Source organism: Onychomys torridus, chromosome 10, assembly GCF_903995425.1.
Source record: "Onychomys torridus chromosome 10, mOncTor1.1, whole genome shotgun sequence".
Taxonomy (NCBI): domain Eukaryota; kingdom Metazoa; phylum Chordata; class Mammalia; order Rodentia; family Cricetidae; genus Onychomys; species Onychomys torridus.
The window spans coordinates 30,038,003-30,063,012 of record NC_050452.1 but is presented as its reverse complement, the minus strand read 5'-3'; the positions used below and the strand labels follow the sequence as shown (position 1 = coordinate 30,063,012).

Genomic DNA, 25,010 nt, shown 5'->3' with positions numbered 1-25,010 from the left:
ACTAGTCAGCCCACCAGGACCGGACCCCCTGCCCCACCTGCAGCACTGGGCAAGGCCTTCCTGGGTTGGCTCTGTCTGCCACACTCACTTGCTGATGTACTCTGCATTGAGGAGTTTCCCACAAGTCTTGCACTTGAAGCAGCCCAGATGCCAGTGCTTGTCCAAAGCTACCAGGGCCTGGCCGTTCTTGATTTCTAAGCCGCAGCCCCCACAACCTGGAACAGAGAACAGACAGACACCTTCACTGTGGGCCTAGGGGCCTCCTACTGCAGGGCCCAGCAACCCCACCAGGGGCACTCAACCCCTCAGAATCTCAGGCCTCACAGAATCACCCAGGGTAGCCCTAGAGGAGAAGGACAGACACAGTGGTGTGCTAAGAGGACACTGTCTCACAGTTAACGGGAACCCTTGCACAGCCCGTCATGAGGCTTGATCCTGTGTGTGAGGAGCATTAACATTATGCAGCCTGGGCTGGAGACTGTGAAAACCAAGTTGGAGATGAAGCCAGCCTTCTAAAAGATTGGATCCATCATGGTGCAGAACCATACACTCACAGCAAGGTCTAAGCTGGCCTGGGGTTGGGGGTGACCTGCTAGATCAGGTGCATTGGCAGCTCCTGGTACAGGAACTTCCCACTCTTTGCTGGAGGCAGAATGTTGAATTTACATATAATATGGCATCTCATCAGAGGGACATGACCTCCCCAGAGAGGTCTGAGCCCAGCCCTTCTTGCCATACTACTCCTGGCCTACAGTCCCACCTGCCTGGGTTCCCCTCCTGGAGAGGTGAGTCCCAGCATCCACCTCCACTCCCTGCTCTGCATCTCACCTGCTGGGAGCCCCCTCCTGGGGATTCTCTTCAATCCACATATCCCCAGCTCCTTCTCTGCTTATGAGGCCCCTGAATTTGGGATTCCATCCCCCTTTGCTCTCTGTTCTGAGCCCTAATCAGCTGGGGCCTATCCCAGGCCCAGACAGCTTCTTCTGCACCCACCCTGCCCATCTGTGCTTTCTCTCTCTGAACCCTACCTCCACCCCTGCCATGAGGACAAGCATTCTTCAGTGCATGGCAGTATCCTGGTCTGAGGCCCTGACCAGGCTCCCCAGATGCCTCTTCCCTCTTGCCTGTGCCCACCCTGCCCCATGCTGCTGAGGGTCCTGGCCCTACTTTGCTGAGCCAGCTGGTCCCTCCACCCAGGGAACTGCTACACCAGGGTTCTTGTCACTCACTGCAAGGATATGTGGGCTCTCGGCAAAGTGCAACAGGCAGGGGGTGTCGGGTGAGCATACAGGGGTAACTGTGGGGATGTGTGCATTATGCTTGCATGTATCTGTGCAAGGATGTGTAGGCATTATTTTTTTATTTATTATTATTTTTGGTTTTTTGAGACAGGTTTCTCTGTATAGCCGTGGCTGTCCTGGAACTCACTCTGAAGACCAGGCTGGCCTTGAACTCAGAGATCCACTTGCCTCTGCCGTCTGGGTGCTGGGATTAAAGATGTGTGCCACCACCACCCAGATTATGTATAGGTATATTGTGTGCTGTGTGCAGCCTGTGTGGGCACAACTGCCTCTTAGTTTCTAAGGCTGGGAACCAGGACCCCTGGGACACTGAAGTCTTGTCTCAGAAGAGGACAGCCTTTGCACTTCTGTACACAGCTCCCACGGGCTTACTGCTCCTTTGACCGGTGCTGTCTGGAGCACACAACCACTGAGTGAACAGTCATCACACTGTACTCCCTGGGAATAACGACAAGGAAGATGTCTGCACGTGCTCAGCATGGACACAGTTTGGGGCTTTGCTTGTTGACACAGGGTAGTCCACGATAGACTCAAACTCCCTGTGTAGTTTAGGAAGACGTTGAGCTCTTGATCTTCCTACCTCCATCCTGCAAGTGCTGGGTTTACAGAGATACTCAATCATGCTGCTGTTTTATGTGGCGCTGAGCCACATTTTGTCAGCACCATGTCAGTGGCTCCCAGGCAGGGGTGATTTGTTCCCAGAGGACTTTTAACAAGATCTGGAGGGGCTGGGGATTTAGCTCAGTGGTAGAGCGCTTGCCTAGTAAGCACAAGGCCCTGGGTTCGGTCCTTAGCTCTGGACAAAACAAATATCCAGAGACCCTTTTGATGGCTTCAATGGATGCAGGCCTCTGTGTATGCAATGTGGGATTGAGGGAGACGCTAAGCCTCCTGCCTAGCTCTGTATAGATGCTACTCCAGAGAAAGTCCCAAACACCCATAGTGCTGGCACTGAGCAGCTTCTCTGAGTAATGGCTGGCCTGTGGGTGACACCACACTGGACTGCTAGGAAGGCCGGAAGTCATGCCTCCTGCAGAGGTCAAAGAGGCAACCTGCAGGTGAGGCTCCTGAGGCCCAAGCACTAACTGCCTCCCACCCGCTACACGACCACTGGCAAGTCACTTGTGAATACCAAGGAAAGGGCGATGTTCTTGTGGGCTAATAATAGTTCTGACCCCATCCATAGAGAACAAATGCAAGCACAGGTCCCGGGCATGAAGGCTGTACCTCCTGAATGAGTTAAGGCAGGTACAGATGACATCTACCAGAGAGGCTGGCTCTGTCTAACAACTACTCCATGGCCAGAGCTGGGGCTGCTGCAGAGGTCTGAGGCATGACTGCCGCTCTGTTACCACCAGCCTACCTGGAACTCCAGAGTAGGGAGTGGAGGACTGTCTGGTCCCTCTGCCTGGGCTCAGCAGGGGGATTCTGTGGCTCTGGGCCACCATGAAGTCACTTTCAACAACCTCCCCCATCCCTGTCCCAGCAAGGTGCATAAGGAGTGTTGTCATGGGAACGCAGGGATCACTGCCAATGCCTCTGGTACCCTGGCAGCCTTGCATGGCTCTGCCAGTGGCAGAGCAGTACTGTGACAGCTATGGCCTATCTGCCAGTCACAGGACATCCTTAGTGGTCTATGAGAAATCCACAGGGGTTCCCGGAGATGTCTGTCTCCTGCCCTGCACACTGCATATGGCTCTGCCATCAAGGTGGGCCTGATCTTGTGCCGGCACCAAAAGGGAAGGACAGAGAGGATACTGGGAAGGCTTCCTGGAGGAGGAGGGCTAGAGCTGGGTGACAGCAGAAGACATGTGGAAAGGAAAAGCCCAGGTGGCTGTGATGGGCATAGCCTGTGCAAAAGGCTTAGTAGCGGGAACAGGGAGATTCCTCACTGGGTCCCCAGTGTTCAGTGCTCTGTCACTGTGCTGGTCCCACACCGTCAGGCTCAGTCACCCCAGCTTGCAGCACAGCACCCACCCTTACAGAGGCACAGCCGCACTTACTCCGGAGGCCCTGGGCCAGGTGAGCACTGCTGCCCAGTGTCGTGGGCGGGGAACACTTCTGGCACATACACTCCTTCCCGTTGAAGGTCACGCGGTCCCCAGGAGGAAAGGGCAGCCTGAAATGAGAGGGGACATCCTGTCAGCCATCTATGGCCCTTCTCCCCTGCTGTCACTCCAGGGCAGGGCTCCCGACTCAGCAGATGGTCCTCCTTTTGGGGAACCAAGAACCTACACAGACCAAACTGGTCCCAGGTCCCAGTCTTGCTGGCTGGTCCTGCAACCTTTCTTGGCCCTTGGCTGACCCGCGTCCCCTGCAGCTCATGGATGCCTGCACTTGCTGCCTGCCAGTGCTGTGGTCTGAAAGCTACCATGTCAACAGGATGCATCTCCCCAGGCAAGGGGGACTTTAGGATGGAGTGGGAGTCCCTGACAGTCTCTACTATGCTGAGTCATACTCCAGCTGTGCGAATTGGAATACATTACTCAGCCTCTCTGTGTTCCTGTTTCTCACCTGCCAGAGAAGACTAGCAACATGCATCACTGGTTTGCCATCCTGTCCGGACATCCGGCCAGTGCAAAACGTCCCTGTGGCTCTCTCCACTGCCCCACGTCCCATATCCCAGACAACAGAGTCCTGTGAGTATTTTGTTCAGTACCATACTGCCATGACCTGCCCACACTGCTGCTCCTCATGTCACCAGTTTGTTCTTTTTCAGGGCTGAGTATTACTCCATTGCATCTGTTAAAAGGCATCCATCTGGGTCGTTCCCACTTGGAATTAATGACACCTGCATCATGGGACTTCCTTTCCCAAAGTGGAATTCCCGGTCACCTACTATGTGATTCTGTCTCCAAGGAAACTGTACCACTTCGTGTCTCCTTGCTTTGTGGCCTTGCTAGAAAAACCCTTGCTATTACCCACCGTATGTTGTATCTGTGCCAGCAGGTACAGCTGGCATTTCACAATTGTTTTGGTCCATGTCCCCAGTAGCTGATGGTGTAAATGTAAGTGTGTTTTCTGCGTCTTTTGGTCATTTTGTATGTTCTGTGGTGAAGCATCTCTTCAACCCTTTTGCTTGTGCTGGGTGTTTCCTTTGGATTGTAGTTCTCTACATAGCTGGTCAGTATCAGTTACTTCCTTGTTGCTATGACAAAATGCCCAACGGGAAACATCTTAAGAGAAAAGGTTTATCTCGCTCTGCTTTAGATTTTATGTTTCTGTCTGTTCTGACACAGAACTTCAGTCTATAGCTGAGGCTAGCCTCCTGTGTCAAGCTCCTCGGAGCTGGGATCACAGGTGTGCACCGACATGTCTGGCTACTTTGAGATTCTGTTGGTATCTTTCGACATTATTTCCCACCAGCCTACGAAACTATCACTCTATCGCAGCACAGGCCTGCTGGGGCCAAAGTCGCTCAGCTCTCGGGTGTCCAATAAAGATTTTGTCTTCGTCTCTTTTTATGGCGTGTTTATTGATGCTCACGATTCTCATGCCTTGATGTATAACCCAGTGAAGGTAGCGTACCCAGAGTTGTGAAACCATCACCATAATTGATTTCAGAACATTTCAATCACCATTTTAATGCCATTTTCATCAACGAGGTCAACTCTATGTCAGGTTAATCATCCTGCAGAGTGGCCTTGGGCTGAGTCTGGCCTTCTTTTTCAGAAGAATTTTTACTTAGTACAGCACTGTTTGGTGGATTTTATTTTCCTTTTGGTGCTTACAGACATCTTACTGTTTCTCAGCATGCATAGCTCCTGGTGGAGGTCTGAGCTCGTCCATGCTACTCTACAGACATGGTATTTGGTGGGGGAGGGGGTTGTGGTAGTTGTATTTTTCTTGATATATATATATATATATATATATATATATATATATATATATATATATATTGCAAATCTTTAGCAATGTGGCTGAGAACACCTCGGTGAGTTCTTGACAGGGTGGGACACATAGGGTTGACTGTGAATACCTGGGTAACTCTCCTCAGGGTCACTGAGATTTGGGGGCTATAGACTTCCAGCATTCATAAAATCTAGACAATTTTCAACCATTATTTCAAAAGGGTTGGATTTTATCTTCCTTGCCCACACAAGCAGGCAGGCAGGCAGACAGACAGACCAATGGAGAGGCCGACAGTGGCTCTACATCCACACCCCTGTGTGCCAATGTGGAAGCATCTACTGCCATTTTCTTCTCTACTCATTCCTTGCTTATGCCTGATCACCTCAGGAACTGCATGTTTGGCTTCTAGATGCCAGTGGTTTCTTTCTGTACCTCCATAGCTCCCCCACTTCTGGACAGGGTCTCCTTCAGACAGCGACAGAGTGGACATGCCTGTCCCCATGGCCGTGTCTGCTGATGTCAACCCTGGTGGTCTCCACCAAGCTCTCTTCATATCTGTGTGATTGTCTCATCTGGGGTCTACACTTTGGAGGAAATACTGCATGTCATAGGCTGTATGCAGTTGGATGCAGGGTTCTCACACCTTCCTGGAAGGAGGGTGGACTCAGTAGACTGCCAGCCTCTAGGGACATCTCAAGGAGGTTCACTCTTCACTTGCAGAGGGAGTACAGAGCAGCCTCCGCTCCAGGGCTGTCTGAAACCCATCCATAAGGCTCACCCCTGCAGTGCCCAGCAAGGAGCAGCCACTGTGCTTAGAACTCAGTGTCCCCTGGGAACTGTGCACTCACAGCAGCCTGGGGATCTCACCCCACTGACTGTCAGCTTGGTGGATTGAGAAACATCTGGCAAGCATCCCATTACCTCTGGGTCTATCTGGGAGTGCTTCTAGAAAGGAAACCCATCTAGCTTGTGGGTCGCACCAGCAACATTGTGCATCCATCTGGTGCGGGAAGAGTCTTCTGAGACCATGTTGGGTGGGGCGGGGCTCGTCCTTGTAAAGCATTTCACTTGGGCGTTTGTCGCCATGGAGTGAAGGCCTCTCGAGGGTGACGACTCACAGCGCCCATTCTCTCCCCTTGTCTCACACATCCTGCCAGCACCACCTTTCCATTCATCATTTCACCCTGGCCAGGAACTCTCTCACGCTGTTCTCCGCTGCCCCTCAGAGCCTCCAGCAGGAAGCAGGAGTATGGCCTGTGCTTTGCTGTGCCTGAACCTGGGCCGCAGTTCCAGCGTGTGCTTGCCAGAGGCCAACTGTGTGCGGTGTCCAGTCTGGCTGCGTGCGGTGGCAGAGCCCCAGCCCATCCTACAACCCGGACAGTGCTGTCTGTTGTCACTTGTACTTCGGTAGGTTGCCCAAGGTGGGCTCTCAGGCCAGCTGCTGGCCGGGCCCACCTCTTAAGGATGCCACGTGGAAATCATGAAGGTATTTCTGGAGACCTCTGACCCAGCCACACTGGAGAGCACATAGCAACTCTTCCATGGGAAATGTCCCCCACCAAGCTTCCTCCCCTTGATGTCTCCTGGTCAAAGGCTCCATTCTGGCCTTGGGTACGTGCTGTGACCATAGTTGGCTGCTTGGAAAGGATGTAGGAAACACCACACGAGCTGGACACCATGACACTGGGAACTAACTAAACATACTCTGCTCTTTACTGTGGCCTGTGTTTGCTGGCCAGGGGCCTTTTCTGAGGACAGGGGAGGGATGCACAGTGATCCCAGGAAGGCTGCCATTGGTCAGAAGGCATGGGCAACCATAAGGCCTTGCTGCCAGGGTGGCATCCAGACTTTTCATTGGGAGCTCACTTGCTCTATGCCAGGCACCGGGGACCAGAACCAGACCTCCCAGTCCCCACCCTCTCCCTGCCACCTGCGACAAGACCATACCATGGTGTCGGGCAGGCACATCTGTGAACCAGGATGGGTCAGGTTGCAAAGAGACAGGACAGAGGGAGAACGGGAAGGAGGGAGGGAGAAGGGACCTATTGGGTGGGAGTGGAACCAGGGCTGAGGGTAGATGGGCAAGGAGGAGGGGGCAGAGGCCAGCAGGGCAGAGGCAGGGCCACCCACCTGCAGACAGCACACACGAAGCAGTCAGGGTGGTAGGTCTTGCCAAGCGCTGACACCACTTCCCCTTCAATGAAGCGGTCACAGCTGAAGCAGCGAGTGCCATAGAGTCGCTGGTAGTCACGTGTGCAGATGTGTTCACCCTGACGGACGAAGAAGCCGCCCTCGGCCAGGTCACAGCCACACGCTGGGGGGGAAGAGCACATGCTGGGTTAGGGGACTCACCAACCCACGCCTCAGGGCCAGAAGATCTGTCCCCAGCTCACCTGATACAAGTCCCTACAAATCCAAGGGCCTAGGGGTACCAGGGACAGACACAAGCTTCCCTGCTAGCCTAGAGTCATGTATGTTTCTTGTGGAAGCTTCCAGAAAGAGGCATTGAAGAGGACCAGCTTTCTACCCTTGCTAGGACATGATGAGGCTCTTTGGCTTCTGAAACCCTGTGAAAGCCTTCAAGCCTTTCCAGTGCTGAACAAGTGTGTGTGTGTGTGTGTGTGTGTGTGTGTGTGTGTGAGAGAGAGAGAGAGAGAGAGAGAGAGAGAGAGAGAGAGAGAGAGAGAGCGAGCAGGACAGCTTTACACTCTCTGCTCTGCTCTGGGCTGAACGTCCCAATGGAGGACAAGTGAGCCATACGTGGTCCCCTAGTCCACAGAGAAACTTCCCAGGGCCTCCCTCTTTCATCTGGTTCCCACAGTTCTCAACCCCCGACCCCTGTAGCATGATAAGGCCAGACCCAGAGCAGAAGGAGAACCCACAGGCTCACTGTGAGTCCCTAGTCCCCTCTCCTAACACACAGCTCCACTGCTGAGCCCAGTGGAGGAGCAGAGAGGACTTGCAGGCTGTGGACTGAAGTATCCACTCTGGGACTGCTGGTCACCAACAGCTGGCAGGCCCCAAGTCAACTTCTGGGGACATAGCATGCTCTTCCCTCATACTCTCCAGCCCCAGAAGCACAGGCCAGTGAGCCATTCAGTGCCTCAGATGGAACGGTCTAGAAGTTTCCACAACAATGCTGTTTGCAGAGACATGGCTGCTGGTCCAAAATGAGAGGGGTCTTCCATGTCATGGGCATGCACAGAGGAATGTCAAGGTCGATGCTAGACCGTGACATTCCTCAGCCTGCGGCTGCTGCTGTCATCACTTCCACCAAAGTTTAGACGCCAGCCTGGAGCCACGCTAGATTCCTTCTCCACGCCCAGTCCAGGAATGAAACCCAAGGTTTAATCTTGTCCCACTATAGATCAAACAAATGTTCTTCTGCAAGAACAGGCCATGGGTGGACAGATATGCACAGGATTACGCTGCAGTGCCTTGGAGACAAGACAATCACAAGAACTCAGGATACTGACTCTGGGTTGTGTCTGCTTGTCACAGCTGTGACAACAATGGTCAGTCCTTAAAGGATGAATGTGTGCAGGGGGGCAGAGACATGAATCGAGTGAGCCACACTGTAACACAGGGAGAGGGACCCAGACAGCCATGCCCCACACCCTGAGAGACTCCCCCAGCTCCTGGCCCCATTGCCTCAGCTGCCTGCTGGCTTCTGGCTGCTTTGAGGATTCCAAGGTCACCCCAAGGCAGTGACATCCCAGACCTCTGCTCCTAAAAATAAAAAGTCCGAGTTCACCAGTAACTCAAGTCCCTCATCGAGACAATGTGCCTCTATCACATTACAGTTTGAAAAGGATCAAGTTAGCAGAGGCCTGGAGGGCGTGGGGAGGTGCTCATCTTTGGGGGAGACAAGGGTTGGCAGCAGCTTATGAGAAGGCAGGGTAAGGGTCACTTCTTGGAATTCTTTCTTTGTGTGTGTGTGTGTGTGTGTGTGTGTGTGTGTGTGTGTGTGTGTGTGTGTGTGTAATTTGTATGTGTTCTTGTGTATATATATGGAGGCCAGAGGACAATGCCAGATGTCTTCCTCAGTCATTCCTCACATTTGTTTTTGAGACAGGGTCTCTCAGATTCAGCTGTGCTGGCTGCCCAGTGAACTTCAGAGATCTTCCTATATCTGCCTACCCACCAGCACCAGGTTAAGCAGATGCGCACCCACACCTAGCTTTTTCTGTAGGTTCTGGGGTTCTGCGCCCAGGCTGCAGAGAGCGGTGCTGTTCTCTGTAGGAAAGTCCCCCAGAGCTGAAGTGCTCTTTCCTCTAGGGATGGGTGGTTTGGAGTTGTGTGAGATGATGGAATAGGCTGGCCCTCCAACTCCCAACTCATGTCCACTCTGTGGAGCCCAAGATTTTCCTGGCTGTGCTGGAAGTGAGATGCCCAGATCATCTTCTTTTTCTCAAGCAGCCCCAGTCACCACCCTGGGGTGGCTATCACAGAGGATTCTGGCTCTTTTGTCATGTGTGGCAGACGGGGAGGGTCTGGAAAGATAGGGTGTCCTTGTGAGAATGCATAAGGGCCAAGGTGACTGGGATGCCTAGCCCCCCCCCCAATCCTGGTGCCTCTTGGGACATCACTGAGAGCCAGCTGCTCATGCCCTAGGGTAAGGCCTCTAAGGCTGGTATCTGTTTCAGCTGAAGGCAGATCCCTCAGGGTCCCCAAATGAGACCCAGTAAGAGCTAGCTCAGGCTGTCCCCGTCACTACCCCACAGCCCCACAGGCCATGTTTCTCTTGTGGAGGCTAACCATCCAGAGCTGACAGCACCATGGGTGTTTTGGGGTAGCCCCTTCTGCAGAAAATTCTTTCGGACACCAAGACTTTATACACTGTAGCTGAGCCCAAGGACCAGAGTGGAGGGGACAGAGTTCACACAAACAGAAGGCAGGAGCCTCTAGAGGTTCAGGGTCCACAGAAGGACCTTGAATCAAACCCCTAGATGCTCCTAGTTCTACCTCCCCTCACTGAAGCCAGTCAACCATCTCCCCACCATACACACACACACACACACACACACACACACACACACACACACACAGCTGACTTGGTAGGGTCATCTCCCATCTAAGCATCTAAGGAGTTCTTGCCTGGCAAATTTCTATCTTCAAATTACAGCCAAATGTACCTCCTCTGTGGACTTCTTTCTAGAAGCTTTGGACCCTCCCTACAGATCTTCATGTCCCAAGGATTTGGTTCCTACTCTTTTATCCAAACAATAAACTTAACATTCCCTCCTCTTACTGAGGGTCACCGTGGTGAAGGCAGTGCCAGTCTCCAGACAGCCCAGGAGAACACCACTGTCAAGCCAGGGGGCATGTGCAGAGGGCTTGTCCACACTGCAGAGAAGCATCTGTGGGCTCCAAAACATTATCCCTTTTGATGGCTCTGTGAGTCTACGCACCATGTCCAGTGGGTGGGTCCTACCCACTGACCCCTATGAATACTTTTTCTCAGTTCTGGGCTGTTGGATGGAGGTATTGCTTAGTCCTCAGCAGGCATGGGGTATGCAGGGCAGAGGAGAAGAAGGCTCCAAACCCAGCCATGTTCACTGGAAAGGCTACACACACAGCTTCAGGCCCTCTCCTTATCTTCTTGGAATTATTTAAGATTACTGTGTTTTTTAGGCTACTTTTTTTTTAAAGATTTATTTGTTTATTATGTATACAGTGTTCTGTTTGTATGTATCCCTGCAGGCCAGAAGAGGGAGCCAGATCTCATTCCAGATGGTTGTGAGCCACCATGTGGGTGCTGGGAATTGAACTCAGGACCTCTGGAAGAACAGCCAGTGTTATTAACCTCTGAGCCATCTCTCCAGCCCCTAGGCTACTTTTTATAAGCAAAGAAAAATGAATGACTTTCATTTAGAATGTTTTCAGGGCCACTGCAGGAGGGATGCAGCATCTGGTGCACCAAGCCCCCAGAACACCTCTGGCTACTGATCTGCATAGCCACCAAAGGCCACTGACACTCTGTGCTGTGCCCCTGTGGCTCCAGGATTGGCATCTCTGATTCTGGGCTAGACGCATGCATCCGCTGCTGCAGACCCAGCATCTCCCTATCTCCCTGAGAGGATTCCTTTGTCACACCACATGGTATTCTGGAAAGACAGAGACTCAGAACTCTACAAACACTCAGGTGTGACCAGAGAGCTTTCTAGACCCAGAAGGAGTGAGAAGGGTGGCTAGGAAGCCCAGTTCGGGACAGTCTGTGGTCAAGCACAAGGCCAAGCACACACTTACCTTTGCACACGAAGCACCTGATGTGGAAGTACTTGTTCTGCACACGCAGCACCTCACCCTTGCACACATTCCCACAGGTACTGCACAGGATTGCAGTGCTAGCTGGCTTCTCCAGGGGAGCATGAGCAGCCTGGGGCTCTGACACTGGGGAGAAAGGAGCCAGGTTAAAGTGAGGGACACTCGGCACAGGGAGAGCAAGCAGGAGGCCTCCCAGCACACCCCCACCCACAGCACTGGTCCCACATGGCCTGAGGTGATGGGCCATCTCCTCCTTCCATCTGGGGTTAAGTAACACTCAGGTGGTATGACAGGTGACAGTTCTGAGGGCCAAGACCATTTGGTAAAGCCATGTGGGCTCTGTTTGTGGCTGCTCTACTCAGTTGTCTTATCCATATCCTCTGCATACTTATCTATGATGTCCCAACATATCTCTGTGCACTACTGGGGTAGCAGAGCCACCATTGTCCCTCTTGAAGAACAACTAACCCTTGTTGCATCCTTCCAATGCAGTGTTGCCACCAAGAGTCTCATAGGGACATCACTTCCAGAAAGCTCAGTGGTCCTGCAGGCCCTGGGACCCTCAGGCCTTCTTCAGCTACAGCCCTCTGAGAGCTGGTTCCACATTTCCTTTGGGTCCCAAAACACCAGACTAAATACAGTGAGTGACCCCCAAGAATCACCCACAGCCCAGCAGGCAACTGAAAGAGGTATTGGAGACCACAAGTTCAAGAGTCAGTCAGGGTTGTGGTCTCACGACCAGTCATGACCATGCACCAGGCATGACCTCATGATCTACTAAAGCACCGGCAGATGCCAGCACATGGCATGCTGGGCCATGCTATGGAAGCCTGGGCTCTGCCCCTCAACAGCCCTGTAGCAGGAAAACATCCAGGAGACTCTGAAGTTTGTAGGGTTCAAATGGGTTTACTGGAGGAACTAATGAGTCCCAGGTCTCAGGTCACCATACAGGAATCATGTGAGTCTGTGGCCAGAGGGAAGGAACTGCCAGGCCCTTGTCTAGAGAGGCCACACACTCAGCTGATGCACAGAATCAGCCACTTCAGCAATGTACCCAGATGTATATTGGGACATTATGGCCATGTGTGGGACTTGGACTCTCCTAAGCGCAGACATGGGTTGTAGAGGCAAAGGAAAGGCCACTGGCTGTCCAGCATGGCCCATGTCATCCAAGGACATTTCCTGGACAATCAATGCAGACATGATTAAGAGAGAGGTCAGAGAGGCACAGTATAGCTAGTCTCAACAAGGAAGGACCATGAGCCATGAGAGCTGGCTTCTCCAGAAGCCAGCAAAGGAGAGGGGAGGGTTCCATCCACAGCTACAGAAGGAACAGCCATAGTCCTAACTTTAGCCCAGCACAACCTGCTCAGCCTCGGTCGTCCAGTGCTGCTCCCCTTCATCACTGCAGCCACAGGACAGACAGACAAACACACACACACCCCCACACACACCCCACCCCACCCCCATACACACAGTGGTAGTGATGGAGGGGGCAGAGTGGAGCACACACTGGACATCTGCCCCCCTCATAGTGGGCAGGACCTACTACTAGCCCACGAGAGTAATCTTAGCCAACTACTGTCTGAACCATCCTGCTGAGAATGAATACACAGACATGCCCAGGGACTGGAGATGTAGGGTGGGGACCCACAGCCTACAGCCACAGGCCAGAGAACCCAGCTCCATCCACCACACAACCCTGTGCCCCAGGCAGCTGTGCAGAAGGCAGATGTTATCCCCAGTAACAGCCTGGGAGCTAAACCACACCTTTGCAGCACGATCCAACAAGGCTAAAAAAAAAAAAAAACACGTGATTGCTCACCCACAGCTGCTGCCTGACCTTTGCCTCTGCCTCCCACCTATGACCAGTTGTAGAGATAAAACTGCATCTAACCTGTCGCTCAAACATCTGCCTCTAGTTGGCGCTTCAGCTTACCCAGGCTGATAGCCTCCATGGGATTCTCTTCCTCTTTCTTTTTCCACAGGGCTTTTCCCACCTCTGTGATCTATGCCTCTCTTGACCACAGTGACAGTGGTGGCCCCCCAGCAGCAGCGTGATGCAGTCCGCAGCCCTTGCTGTCTCATGCAGCCAGTGTCTCTTTATCCCCACAACCTTCCAGCACCTTGACCTGACCACGGTGGACTCTATCACACTTGCCCCCTAGTGTCCCTTCACTACTGAACTGGACCAGAAATGCCCATCCATACTGTAAAATGCTGGTGGGAGGCTGCAGAGCCAGGGCCTCTGGCTCAGCTGGACTTTGAGAGCCTCAGTGTGGCCAGGCCTTTCAGCTATGGACAAGAAGCTGAACAGGAGTCAGTCAGTGCTCACAGCTGTGCATGGCTGGGCCACAGCGGGATCTTTGTAGGTGACATCCTGGTGAGTCACCCAGGTCCTGTGTGACTCCGAGATACAGGGTGGGGTGGCTCTCCAGAACTTTTATGTCCACTCAGTTTGGGATACAAAGGACAACAGACAGCATCTTCTCCTAGTCAGACAAGGCAGAGATTATATGGCCTGAATCTGGCTCAAAGCCAGAGTGAGCAAGACGTCATTTTCAGCTTTGGGGGTCCCGTGGGCTGTGGGGTGAGCTGGCTTGGGATACAGTCTCAGTTCTGCCTCTTGTGGGGTTGTGACTTTGAAAGTGTTCCTGTCCACCCAACTCCACCCTCCACCCCCGCCTTCTATCTGCCTTTCCATCTGTCCTGCATATCCACCCACCCTCTGACTTCGATCTGTCCTTCCATCTGTCCTTTCCATCCACCCACCCTCTGCTCACATCCCCTGGTCCTGCGGGAAACCAGGATCAAGGGTAAAAGGATCTGCTTAGCAACCAGCCCAGCAAACACTGAAGAGTTCCACAACAATGACCACCTCGGTTTCAGGGATATGTGGGGGCTGGATGTAGCCCGGTAGCACAGCACTTGCCTAGCACGCAAAGACCCTGAGTTTCATCCCCAGCACCAGTTCCCAAGTTACTGGAAATGCATCTGGTTTGAGGGAAGAGCTATATTAAGAGTGTGGATTTGCTGGCCAGATCCCACTCTGCGCACTAGAGCTGCCTGGAGCTGTGGGTCTGGTAGTGGTGCTGCCCTCTGGTGGTCAGGGGAAGAGCTGAGCCATAAATGGGCCTCCCAAGACAGGGATGCCAGGAAAACCCTGCTAGCTTCCCTCTAGGCTGGAAAACGAGTTGCTGATTTAATATGTGCACCTTTTGCCCCTAGTGGGATTCAGTCCTAGAGCCTGAGGCGTTTGTGGGATAGCAAGGTCAAGTGTACTCAAGGAGAGGTAACAGCAAGCCTGCCCAGCCTGCTTGCTTCTTTCTACCCTCTTCCTGTCCGTGCTTCCCAGAGGGGACTGTGCTTCTCACAGCAGCAGGCAGAATCATGCCATCTCCAGCTACTTGAGATTGTGAGACAGGACAGAGTCAGACAGGCAGGAGGGTGTCGGCTAAGCAGAGTCCCTAACTGTCCTACGCTGCACTGGGCATCTAGGGGTGGGGGGACAGAGAGCTGAATGCTGGCAGAGGAGGAGTACTCAGTATTCAGGGGTTTGGTGTGGTTCATCCAGTGACCCCACTTCCCTAAAACCACTCCAAAGATAGAAATGCCCAAAGCAAGGCTGAACAAGCTGTCCTTGAAGGTCAAAGACAGTCTGGCAGCCAGGGGCACACAACTGTTAAGAAAAAGCAATCTTTCCAACTAATAAATTACCCAAACAAAGCCGACAAAGACCCAGGCGCCTCTGAGGCAGACATCTCCTATTCTCCTGGCTTGCCTGCCTGGGGCTGGGCAGGGCACAGATTCCCCCTTCCCTGGCTCCAGCCCAGACACCACAGAACACAACAGTGTAACTCGCTGCCTTCTTTTCAACATCCTGCTTAGCTTCAGACCTACTGGGCGCAAAGGCATGGTGGAAGCCAGCATGGTACTTACCTCACAGCGAGGAACTTGAGGCCAAAAGCAGCTAAATGAGCCAAGGCCAGCCATGCCAAGGCTTGGGAACACCAATCGGGAGGGCGGCAGGGGAGCCTGCCTGCACAGTGCAACCTGAGGCTCATACAAGGGCCTAGGATCAGGGGACCCAGGATTTTTGATTTTTTTAAATGTTTTTGGTGAGCCCAAATCATGCCATAGTTGCTTATCCCAGTGACTTTAGCTGGGGACGTGCCTGGGACCTGACTATGTCTGTCCTATCAGAGGACCACTCTCTGGGCTGCATTTAGGAGAGACGGCATTACATAAGACCTGGAAACCCACATCCTGCTCCACAGGGGCCTGATTTGGGAGGAAAGGGCTACACAGGGCTGAAGGCTGCTCCCAGGAGGCTGTTCTAGGGCCTGGTGTTGGCAGGGTCCAAGAGTGGGACCCATGGGCTACTTGGTCCAAGGTGAGGCACCAACTGCATCTTCCAGAAGGGCAGCTGACTAGGCAGCTCCCAGCTTCGTCAGATGCCAGATTAATTTCTAGGCATCTATGCTCACTTTTCAGTGCCTGCCCATCTCCAGTGTCCCCTGCCACCCACAGCTCTACTTTACAGGATCACAGCTGGTGGTTTCTTCTGAGCTTTCTTATCATTCCTGGACGCAGGCTCCTTGGAGCCTGGGCTGAAGGCCTCTCGGTCTCCACCACCTCCTTAAGAGCAAACTCCTGTGCCCCTGCCTCTGGAAATTCCTCCAGGATTTCCTCCAGGCTGACAGGCCTTCACATCTGACTGTATGTGGCAGGCACTCAGGCATGGTGCCTGTGTACTGGAGGGTCACTGCCATCTGTCTGTCAACTGCCCCAAACAGGGAAGGCCTTGGAAGGAGTCAAGTGAGATTCATACAGCCTCTGAGGCCCTGACTCAAAGCCTGTCATGAGGGACCTGAGGGATTGAGAGGAGGCAGAAGTCTTTTGCATGCCTCCAGGAGGGGCTTAGAGAAACTCTCCAGCATAGGAGGTGACTTCACATTAAGCAGAACTGGATGCTGATCCCTGAAGAGCTACGGAGGGACATTAAACACATGTCACCAAGGGAAAGCAGCCAATCTGGAAATGCTGCAGCCCATGATTTCCACTATGGCTTTCTGGAAAAGGCAAACCTGGTGACAGCTGGTGAGTGGCTGCTGGGTGAGAGAGTGCACGCCTCTAATGCAAGCATTTGAGGCACATGCAAGGAGAGCCCTGTGAGTTCAAGATCAACCTGGTCTGCATAGTGCCAGTTTAGGGTTGGGAGGGGAGAATGGACTGGGGAACTCTAAGAGTGCTCTGATGACACTGGAAAGGTGGGGGCTGTCATTGCATCTGTCCAAACCCACAGAGCCCACAAAACTAGCGTGGACCCTGATACAGCCATGGACTTGTTGATGGTGCACATCAATGCTGTCCCAGCAAACCTAATGCACATATTACAACATTGCAAGATGTGACAATGGGAAAAGGCCATGCTGGGAACTCTGCCCTTGCTGTCAGTCAAAAGAAACTGCTACACCCAATACCTAAACACAAATGTGCAGGATTATTGCTCCATAATTTCTAAATGGGCTCTAATAGGTGGTTAACAATCTCTTACTGCGATAATAACAGAAAACGTCAACTCAAGTGGTAGGGATCAGTCACACCAGGCTGTGACTACTTATACTTAAGCCCTGTGACAATGAGCCCTCAGCACCAGGGATCCTTGGTGGAGTAAAGAAAACAGGTTGCAGGGACCATCGACTTTAACTCCATCTGTGGGGACAGCGCCCACAGGAATTCACTGCAATCCACACCTCTTGTCCCCACAGCTGGACTCAGGCTGGTCACCTGCCTCAGAGCCTGGAGGACCCAAGATGGAGCCGCTGCAGAGAAGGCTGCATGATATTGGAGAATCAGCCAGGCTCTTGAAGCCTGTTTTCACACCTTCAAACTGGAGCTTGTCTAAGGAGTTCTGAAGGTCCCACTGAGGTAGAGAAGGACCCTGTGGTGTCTGACAGGGGTGGCAACTGGGAGCAGAGCTTCCTCCTGGGCTCAGAGGCCAGAGTGGCCATAGGCTGGGTCGGGGAGGGGCTACAGAAAGGGGGAAAACATCTTCCAAAGGGCTGCAACGCCTGCAGCAGAGCCCACACATTTCTTGAAAGGCTAGAGTGAATATTCTAGGTTCTGAAAGCCCTGAAGTCCCTTATTATCAAACATGGAGGTGGCACCATGTGTCACATGTGTATATGTTAACTCCAGCCCCTCCAACATGATCCCAGACAAGCAGGGCTGGTATCTAAAAGCTCTGCCTCGCCATCCCCATTCCAGAGTCCTTGGCCCATCCTTCCATGATCTAAGTCATTGGGAACTCAACAAAGAACTGTTGACTTCTCTGTGGAAGTCAGGACTGCAGGGATGGTGCTGTGACCCTAAGGACCAACACTTCAGACCCTATCCTGTGCAATGAACTACACTGGGCCTTGGAAGACCACAGTGAGTAAGACAAAAGATCCTGGCCCTGGGCATGCTCCAGTGTGGACCCCACCTCACTAGAAATGGCCAACCACCTCATACAGAAAAGGAGATGGGGGCTGGAGAGATGGCTCAGCAGTTAAGAACACTGACTGTTCTTCCAGAGGTCATGAGTTCAATTCCCAGCAACCACATGGTGGCTCACAACCATCTGGAATGAGATCTGGTGCCCTCTTCTGGCCTGAAGGGATATATGCAGGCAGAATACTGTATACATAATAAATAAATCTTACAAAAAAAAAAAAAAAAAAAAAAAAAGGAGATGGAGGCTGGGGGTGGTCCCAGCCAGGAGAAGGACTCAGTGTGGGTCCGATGCTGGTCTGGAAATCACTGGCAGAGCAGATATGCCAGCCTAACACCACATACACACATGGCAGGAGGGAGCCGCATCAGGCACATGAGCTGTACGGCAATCAACCTCGTGTCTCACCACATGGATGGCCGAGCACTTGCCATGCTGAAATCCCTGAGCCTTTGAAACTATCTATTCCCTCTCCTGGCCTGACCCGTTCCATCCTCATCTCAGCACCAGTGGTCCCTGGACCCTTCAGCAGAGGCTGTGACCTGGCCAGAGGCCGGAAGCCCATGTTGATTATACTTTCTATTTCCCAGGGTAGGAAGAGGGGTAGGTGAGGGGGCTGAGCCCAGGCCCGAGTTCTTAAAGGCTGTCACACTCTAGCAGCCAAGGTAGCTTTGGAGAGCCTTCCAGCTGCTGTGTGTATTATACCAACAGCTGGTCTGGGGTTCCTGGATTTGCTGTGTTCTAAAGATATGAAACAGCTGGGCCGAGGTGGAGCATGCCTTTAATCCCAGCACTCGGAAGGCAGAGACTGGAGGATCACTGTGAGTTTGAGGCCAGCCTGGGCTACCAGGTGGGTTCCAGGAAAGGCGCAAAGCTACACAGAGAAACACTGTCTCAGAGGAAAAAAAAAAAAAAAAAGAGATATGAAGCAAGTGTTCTGTGACCAGGCATTTTCTTGGTCCCATGGCTCTGGTTCATCCACCGAGAGTGGTGTGGTATCCATCCCCCTCCTCAGATGGTTCTGTGACCATGACCTAGGTAAACACAGTGGCACTGTGAACCTGCAGTGGGTGGGAAGGCCTCTGAAAGTGGCATGGGACGGAGGCTCCGGAGCTGGGCAGTACCTCCCGGGACAGAGGCAAGTACACTTTCCATGCTGGTCTGGATAACTGCATGGCCCTGTAGGTGGCTATCCTCAACTGTCCTGTCTGTGCCTGCCCACTTCTGCCACCATACCCATGTCCTTCCAGGGCCTTGGGGACTCTGAAGGAGCCTTGAACACACTCAAATCCATGACAACCTGCAGAAGGCAGCTTAATCTGTGTTGCAGGACATGAACAGCACGCCACCATTGTGTGTGGATGCTTGGGGATGGGGTAAGGCAAGTGCAAGGTCTCTGGCAAAATTGTAACAAATCCCCCAGGTTGTAGGGGGCAGAGGAAGCCCTGAGCGTGGGAAGTCCTGAGTGAATCTGTATTGTTAACATAGGCACAGCCATGTCAGGGACCAAAGCCTCAGCCCCATGGGAAAATGGCAGAACCTTCCCTCCTGGTGAAATGTCCAATAGTGGGTGCAGAAAATGTCCACCATAGCTTTCTATCCCCCAGATACTTACAGCCTGGAAACTGCTCCCTACAGAGACTCCTCCTATTGAGATTAGCTGAAGCCTCTGCCTCCTGGTTCATCCATGCACAACAACCCCGCCTCTCCATTCGACTCTATGTAATAAACATGCTGAGCTTTGGGGTGCTGAGGTTTCTCCATGAGAAAGCCAAGCCCACTTAAACCCAGCATTTCTGTCTGTCTGTGTGTCTGTCTTTTCTTCAAGTCACTGGGAACTGTGCCAGGATTCTGCACCAGGGGCATCTGTGGCTGGATGTGTCCCTAAGACACATGATGAGCAAACACAGGACCTAGGTGCTGCTTCAGTGAAAAGGGGTTTGGCTCCCCAGAAGGTTTGGGGTACTGGATTCACACCCTGCGGCTTCCTTGCCCTAATGACATAATTCCTAGAAGTCAGCAGAGTTCCAATAGCTGTCTACCAGCCACGCACAGCTGGGCTCCATAACGACAATGCCCAGGGTCCACATAGCACCTCTACAGTCGTCCATCCACGGCAGCCCCATCCCTTGTCCACAGCAGCCCCACTCAGGCCAGCCCCCTGCAGCAGATCCTCCCATCTTCACACACCATGGAGTTATACACAAACAACTCCATCCACCCACTGTTTCCACCCACTCAGACTCACCCAGCAGCCCTATTGCAGATGCCCTTCCCAGCTGCCCACACCCGGATCTCAGCCTGCAGCCTCCAGGACTACGGGGCAGCACACCAGTGTTTCCTAAGTCACTCTGTTTGTAGCACCTTGTGGCAGAACCATAGGAATCACACACACCACCTGTGGGATGGGCCACATTGGAGTGGCAGAGCCTAAAGCACCCTGTGACCCACCCACTGTCACTCATGGGAATGTCCACATGACGGTGGCTACACAGGGCTGGCTCATGGTAGGGGTTGACAGGGGGGGGGGGGGGGCAATGGAGACTGTCTTTTCCAGAGGCAAGATCTGGGAAGAACACAGCTGAGAAGCAGCCTCAGATGCTCCAGCTGACCGTGGTTTCCCGTGAACACTGGCTTCAGTAAGCCCTGACTCTTACAGCCTCAAGCAGTTTGATCAACATTGCCGGCCACCCTTATCCCTGCAGGATGGCATTTTATCACCAGATGAATCAGCCTTTCAGGACCAAGGGCACCTGTTCTTATGGTAGCATGCAGACTGCCAGGGACATATAGGCATCTGCCCCCACCCAGCTCATCAGTATACAAGCCATGCAGAAAGTCTGTGGTGGCTTCTGCCCAGTGTGTCCCCATGTCACACCACCTTGTGCTTCAGCAGCAGCAGCAGCAGATGCCCACAGATGCTCCTCAAATCTAATAGGAAACAGGAAGTGCCTCTGGGGCAATCAATCATCTCCTAACAGCCAGGCCCAGTCCTGGGTCATTCCACCACAACCTAGCCCAGGGCTGCCAACATCTGATTAAACAAGCTCTGTTTCCCCAGATGGGCTTATTCTAGAGTGGGACCTGCCAACAGGTATATCCTGGCTATAATTCGGCCGCCCCCAACTCCCCACTAGGCCTCTGTAGATGGGTGACTAGCAGACACCACCCAGCCAGGTGGGTGTAGTAGACCAGCTATAAGCCTTCATGCAGTCCAAATGGTCCTGGAAGCCTTGACTTTGCGTCCAACACAAAGTGATGAGGGCATGAGGGGCCCCAACTCAGGGTGTACCTGAATCCACAGCACTAAAATCATCAGCTCAGGGTTAGAGAGGTAACTCGGTTGATTGAGTGCTCTGCTAATATGCATGAATCCCTGGATACAACCCCCAGCACTGCGTAAATCCGGTGTGGTTCATGCACCTGTAAATCCTTGCACCCAGGAGGATCAGGAGTTCTAGGTCATCTTCTGATACATGGCAAGTTTGAGGCCAGCCTGGTCTACATGAGAACTGGTATATAAACAAATAAATGCACTGGATTAGAGCAAACTGGTGCAGGCTTGATCAGGTGATGTGATGACTCCCCAGTTTCCAAATGTGCCTGCTAGGTGTGAGCACACAGTTGGCACTCAACTTGGCTTGCCACCAACTAGTGTTAAGAGGCATTGTCACCTGTAGGCCATCTAAGGGATATAAGGCTCAGAGGGGTTCTGCAACCTAGCAAGACCATACAGCATAAAACAAGCCAGCAAGGGTGGGCCTTGGTGCCTCCCAGAAGGAGCTGGTGCCCTGTTCCTCTGGCTCCTTCCCCTTAACTTCTTGGCTCTTCTCATGTCCCCTCAGTGGGTCCAAGGAAGGCTGGTGTTGAGAAGGCATTTCCTGAACAACTAATTAAAGCTGAGATCGGAACTGCTGGCTGGGAACCTGGAAAGCTGACCCATAACCGGGCTGAGGTTCTGACAGGCCATGCCTAAGAAGCAGGCTTCCGGGCAACTTGCTCATGCCAGCAGGGTCCAGTCACAGAGCATGGGGCTGATAAAGGGTGGACAGGCTGCGCCAACACTCCATCAGAACCTGCCAGCCTGACCAGTCCTGGCCAAGCCAGTTTCCGGAGACATAGAGACAAAAAATACCTTGTAATTACATGAGTTCACTATTGTTAGAGACCCAAAGAGCAGCAAGCGCTGAGGGACATGACTTCCTCTGTGCCTTATGCTGTTGGTGACCATTCTGATTCTAGGTGCCATAGTACCGTGAGAATGCATAGTGATGTTCTCTCCTGATAGAGAAGCTCTGCCTCCCGAATGCTGGGATTAAAGGCGTGCTCCACCACCGCCCAGCTGAAGAAGGGATTTATGCAGCTTAAAATGCTTCAGGACATGGTCTCTTCTCAGCTAGCTCCTAAGCTCTACTTTCACCTCCAAACCTGGGGGTCCCCAACCCCTTAGTTTTGACATCCTGGTGGAGGTGAGGTGCTACCTCCTTTTGATTGGCCTGTCCCTGCTTGGCAATGTTAAACACGTTTAAATGTCTTCCTTGGAGACAAAGGCTTCCCCGCCCAGCTTTGAGCTGGCTGTCAAGCTGTGACCATTTTGAGAGCTGTGTATCTACTCCGGCCGGCCGCAAGTTTTCCATCATACCTGTGACCAGAGGGTCCCCTGTCATCCTCCAAACTGCACCTCACTTCTTCACAACGCTCTTCGCAACACAAAGGGTTTCAGCTCTGATGAAACCTGATTTCTCTGGTTTTGTCTTCCGTAGTTCATGTTCTTGGAGTCATTTCTAAGAAACTTGCCCAATCCAAGATAATGAATATTTATCCTGGTTTTTTATCTTAGCCTTTACATTTCAGCTCTTTCTATAATTTTCCGTAAATAGAACAGTATCTATCCTGCCACTGAGTGCCTCAGCAGATGCCAGCTCTCGGCAGTCTTCTCCCGGATTCTTCCTCTGAGGAGCAGCGGTGTGGTTAGCAGTTGTCCCGGGGTGGGATGTGGTGCTGTGTTCTTGCTATTACTGTCTGCTCTTTGCCATGGGTGAGCTGAATGCATCGGCTCCCCACTGAGGAGACAGCCATTTAGGAAATGGACACCTTTATATGTCCCAGCTCCAGCATCCACAGTATCTTCAGAATAATAGGGAAGTAAGGGGCTAAGGACCCAGCCACCGGCCCCATTCCAGCCAGACTGAGGCCAGCAATGAGCACTCCTTCCTCAGGCATCTGGTGGAGTAACCAATGCTCTTCCTTTGGGGGGTACAATATTGTGCAAAATGGCTTTATATCAACTTGGCATAAGCTAGAGTTCTCTGAAAGGGGGAAACCTTAATTGAGAAAATACCTCCATAAGATTAGACTATAAGGCATTTTTTTAATTGGCAAATGAGGAGGGCCCAGCCCATTGTAGGTAGTGCCATCCCTGGGCCGGTGGTTCTGGGTTCTATAAGAAAGAGGCTGATAGCTGGGCAGTGGTTGTACACTCCTTTAATCCCAGTACTCAGGAGGCAGAGGGAGGCAGATCTCTGTGAGTTCAAGGACAGCCTGGGCTACAGAGTGGGTTCCAGAAAAGGCACAAAAGCTACACAGGGAAACCCTGTCTCAGAAAAACCAAAAGAAAGAAAGAAAGAAAGAAAGAAAGAAAGAAAGAAAGAAAGAAAGAAAGAAAGAAAGAAAGAAAGAAAGAAAGAAAGAAAGAAAGAAAGAAAGAGAGGGGGAGGGAGGGAGGGAGGGAGGAAGGAAGCAAGCAAGCAGGCTGAGCAAACCATGGGGAGCAAGCCAGTAAGCAGCACCCTCCATGGCCTCTGCATCAGCTCCTGCCTCCAAGTTCTGACTTTCTTTGATGATAAACAGTGCTGTGGAAGTGTAAACTAAATAAACCCTTTCCTTTCCAACTTGCTCTTTGGTCACAGTGTTCCATTGAAGCAATAGAAACCTTAAGGTGAATATTGAGTGTGTGTTGTTTGTATCAATATTCAGGGAACAAGGATGTGGACTACGGTCCTTGCTGCTAGAAAGACCCTGCTGGTCAGGCAGAGATGCCAGAGAGGGAGACCTGGATCCTACCTGCGAGGCACTATGCCTGGTTCTGATGGGAGCATTGTGAGTAGAGGCAGAAGCCTGGCCAGAGCTGGCTACCCTGAAGCCTGTACAACTCCAGGCCATCCCAGTCCTCTGCTCTGGGTCCAGCTCCTTTGCCATCACCCCCTCTCTCTGGGCCCCCAGACCTGTCCCATGCTCACCCTGCAGGCCATCCTACCAACACACAGCCTCCTAAACTTAATGCTCTTATCTCAGGGGCATGGCATGCCGCATTCTCCATGCCCATACCAGGACATTCGCATTATATTCCTTATGACTGGCTTCCTTGTGTGTAATTGTCAATATAGTGGGGCCTGTATACTATAGGACAGTCACAGTGGCCCTTGACCCCTCCTCCCACATACTAGCTGTCCCTTCACCAGCTGTGACCATCACAATTGCTTTCAGACATTGCTAAATGTCCCCTGGGGAACGGCAAGACCCCTTTCAAAGCCTGTTTGAAAGAGAAGAATGAATGAGAGGAGACAGAGTGGGGGAGGGAGGGACCATGCACAGAGAGCCCACTGCCCAGCAACTCCACCCCAAACACAGGCCAGAGGCACTGGAGTCCAGTCTCTGCTGGCCTTCCTTCCTGTGAGCCTCAGTTTCTTCATCTATAATATAGGGTCACCTCCCCTCACCCCACACACTGTGAAAGTCCCCAAAGTCTGTATATGATTGACACCTATAGGTGCTGGTTTTCACCATAATGACATGACACCAAGCTGGATAGAACTACCTTCGCTTGGGCTCCACCCTCCAAGCTCAACCATGGGCCTTGAGATTTTTCCTTCTAGCTAGAAGCTGAGTCCTCCTCCCTAGCTAGATGGTGTGAACACAAAGCTATTCTAAGCTTTACCTGACCCTCCTCCAGGCAGCCCCATGGAGTGGCCTCCTCCCGAAGTACCAGTAGCTCTCCTTCCAAGGCTGGGCTCGGCAGTGTGGAGGCTTCAGGTGGCAGCTGGGAGACTGGAGAGCCTCTCTGGCCTTTGTGGCTCACACATCTCCCAATGACA

At 52.5% G+C, this 25,010-nt stretch overlaps 1 protein-coding gene across 20 annotated transcripts in view; it reads right to left on the bottom strand.

The window, feature by feature from the left end:
- Ablim2 (actin binding LIM protein family member 2) overlaps positions 1 to 25,010 on the bottom strand; it is a 130,526-nt gene that overhangs the window by 75,208 nt on the left and 30,308 nt on the right. For all 20 annotated transcript variants that reach the window (XM_036200469.1, XM_036200473.1, XM_036200474.1 and 17 more), the window contains exons 2-5: positions 11,403 to 11,546; positions 7,284 to 7,467; positions 3,305 to 3,420; positions 89 to 215 (exon numbers count right to left, since the gene is read on the bottom strand). In XM_036200469.1, the coding sequence (XP_036056362.1) occupies positions 89 to 215; positions 3,305 to 3,420; positions 7,284 to 7,467; positions 11,403 to 11,546 (571 nt within the window). The remainder of the gene's footprint in view (positions 1 to 88; positions 216 to 3,304; positions 3,421 to 7,283; positions 7,468 to 11,402; positions 11,547 to 25,010) is intronic.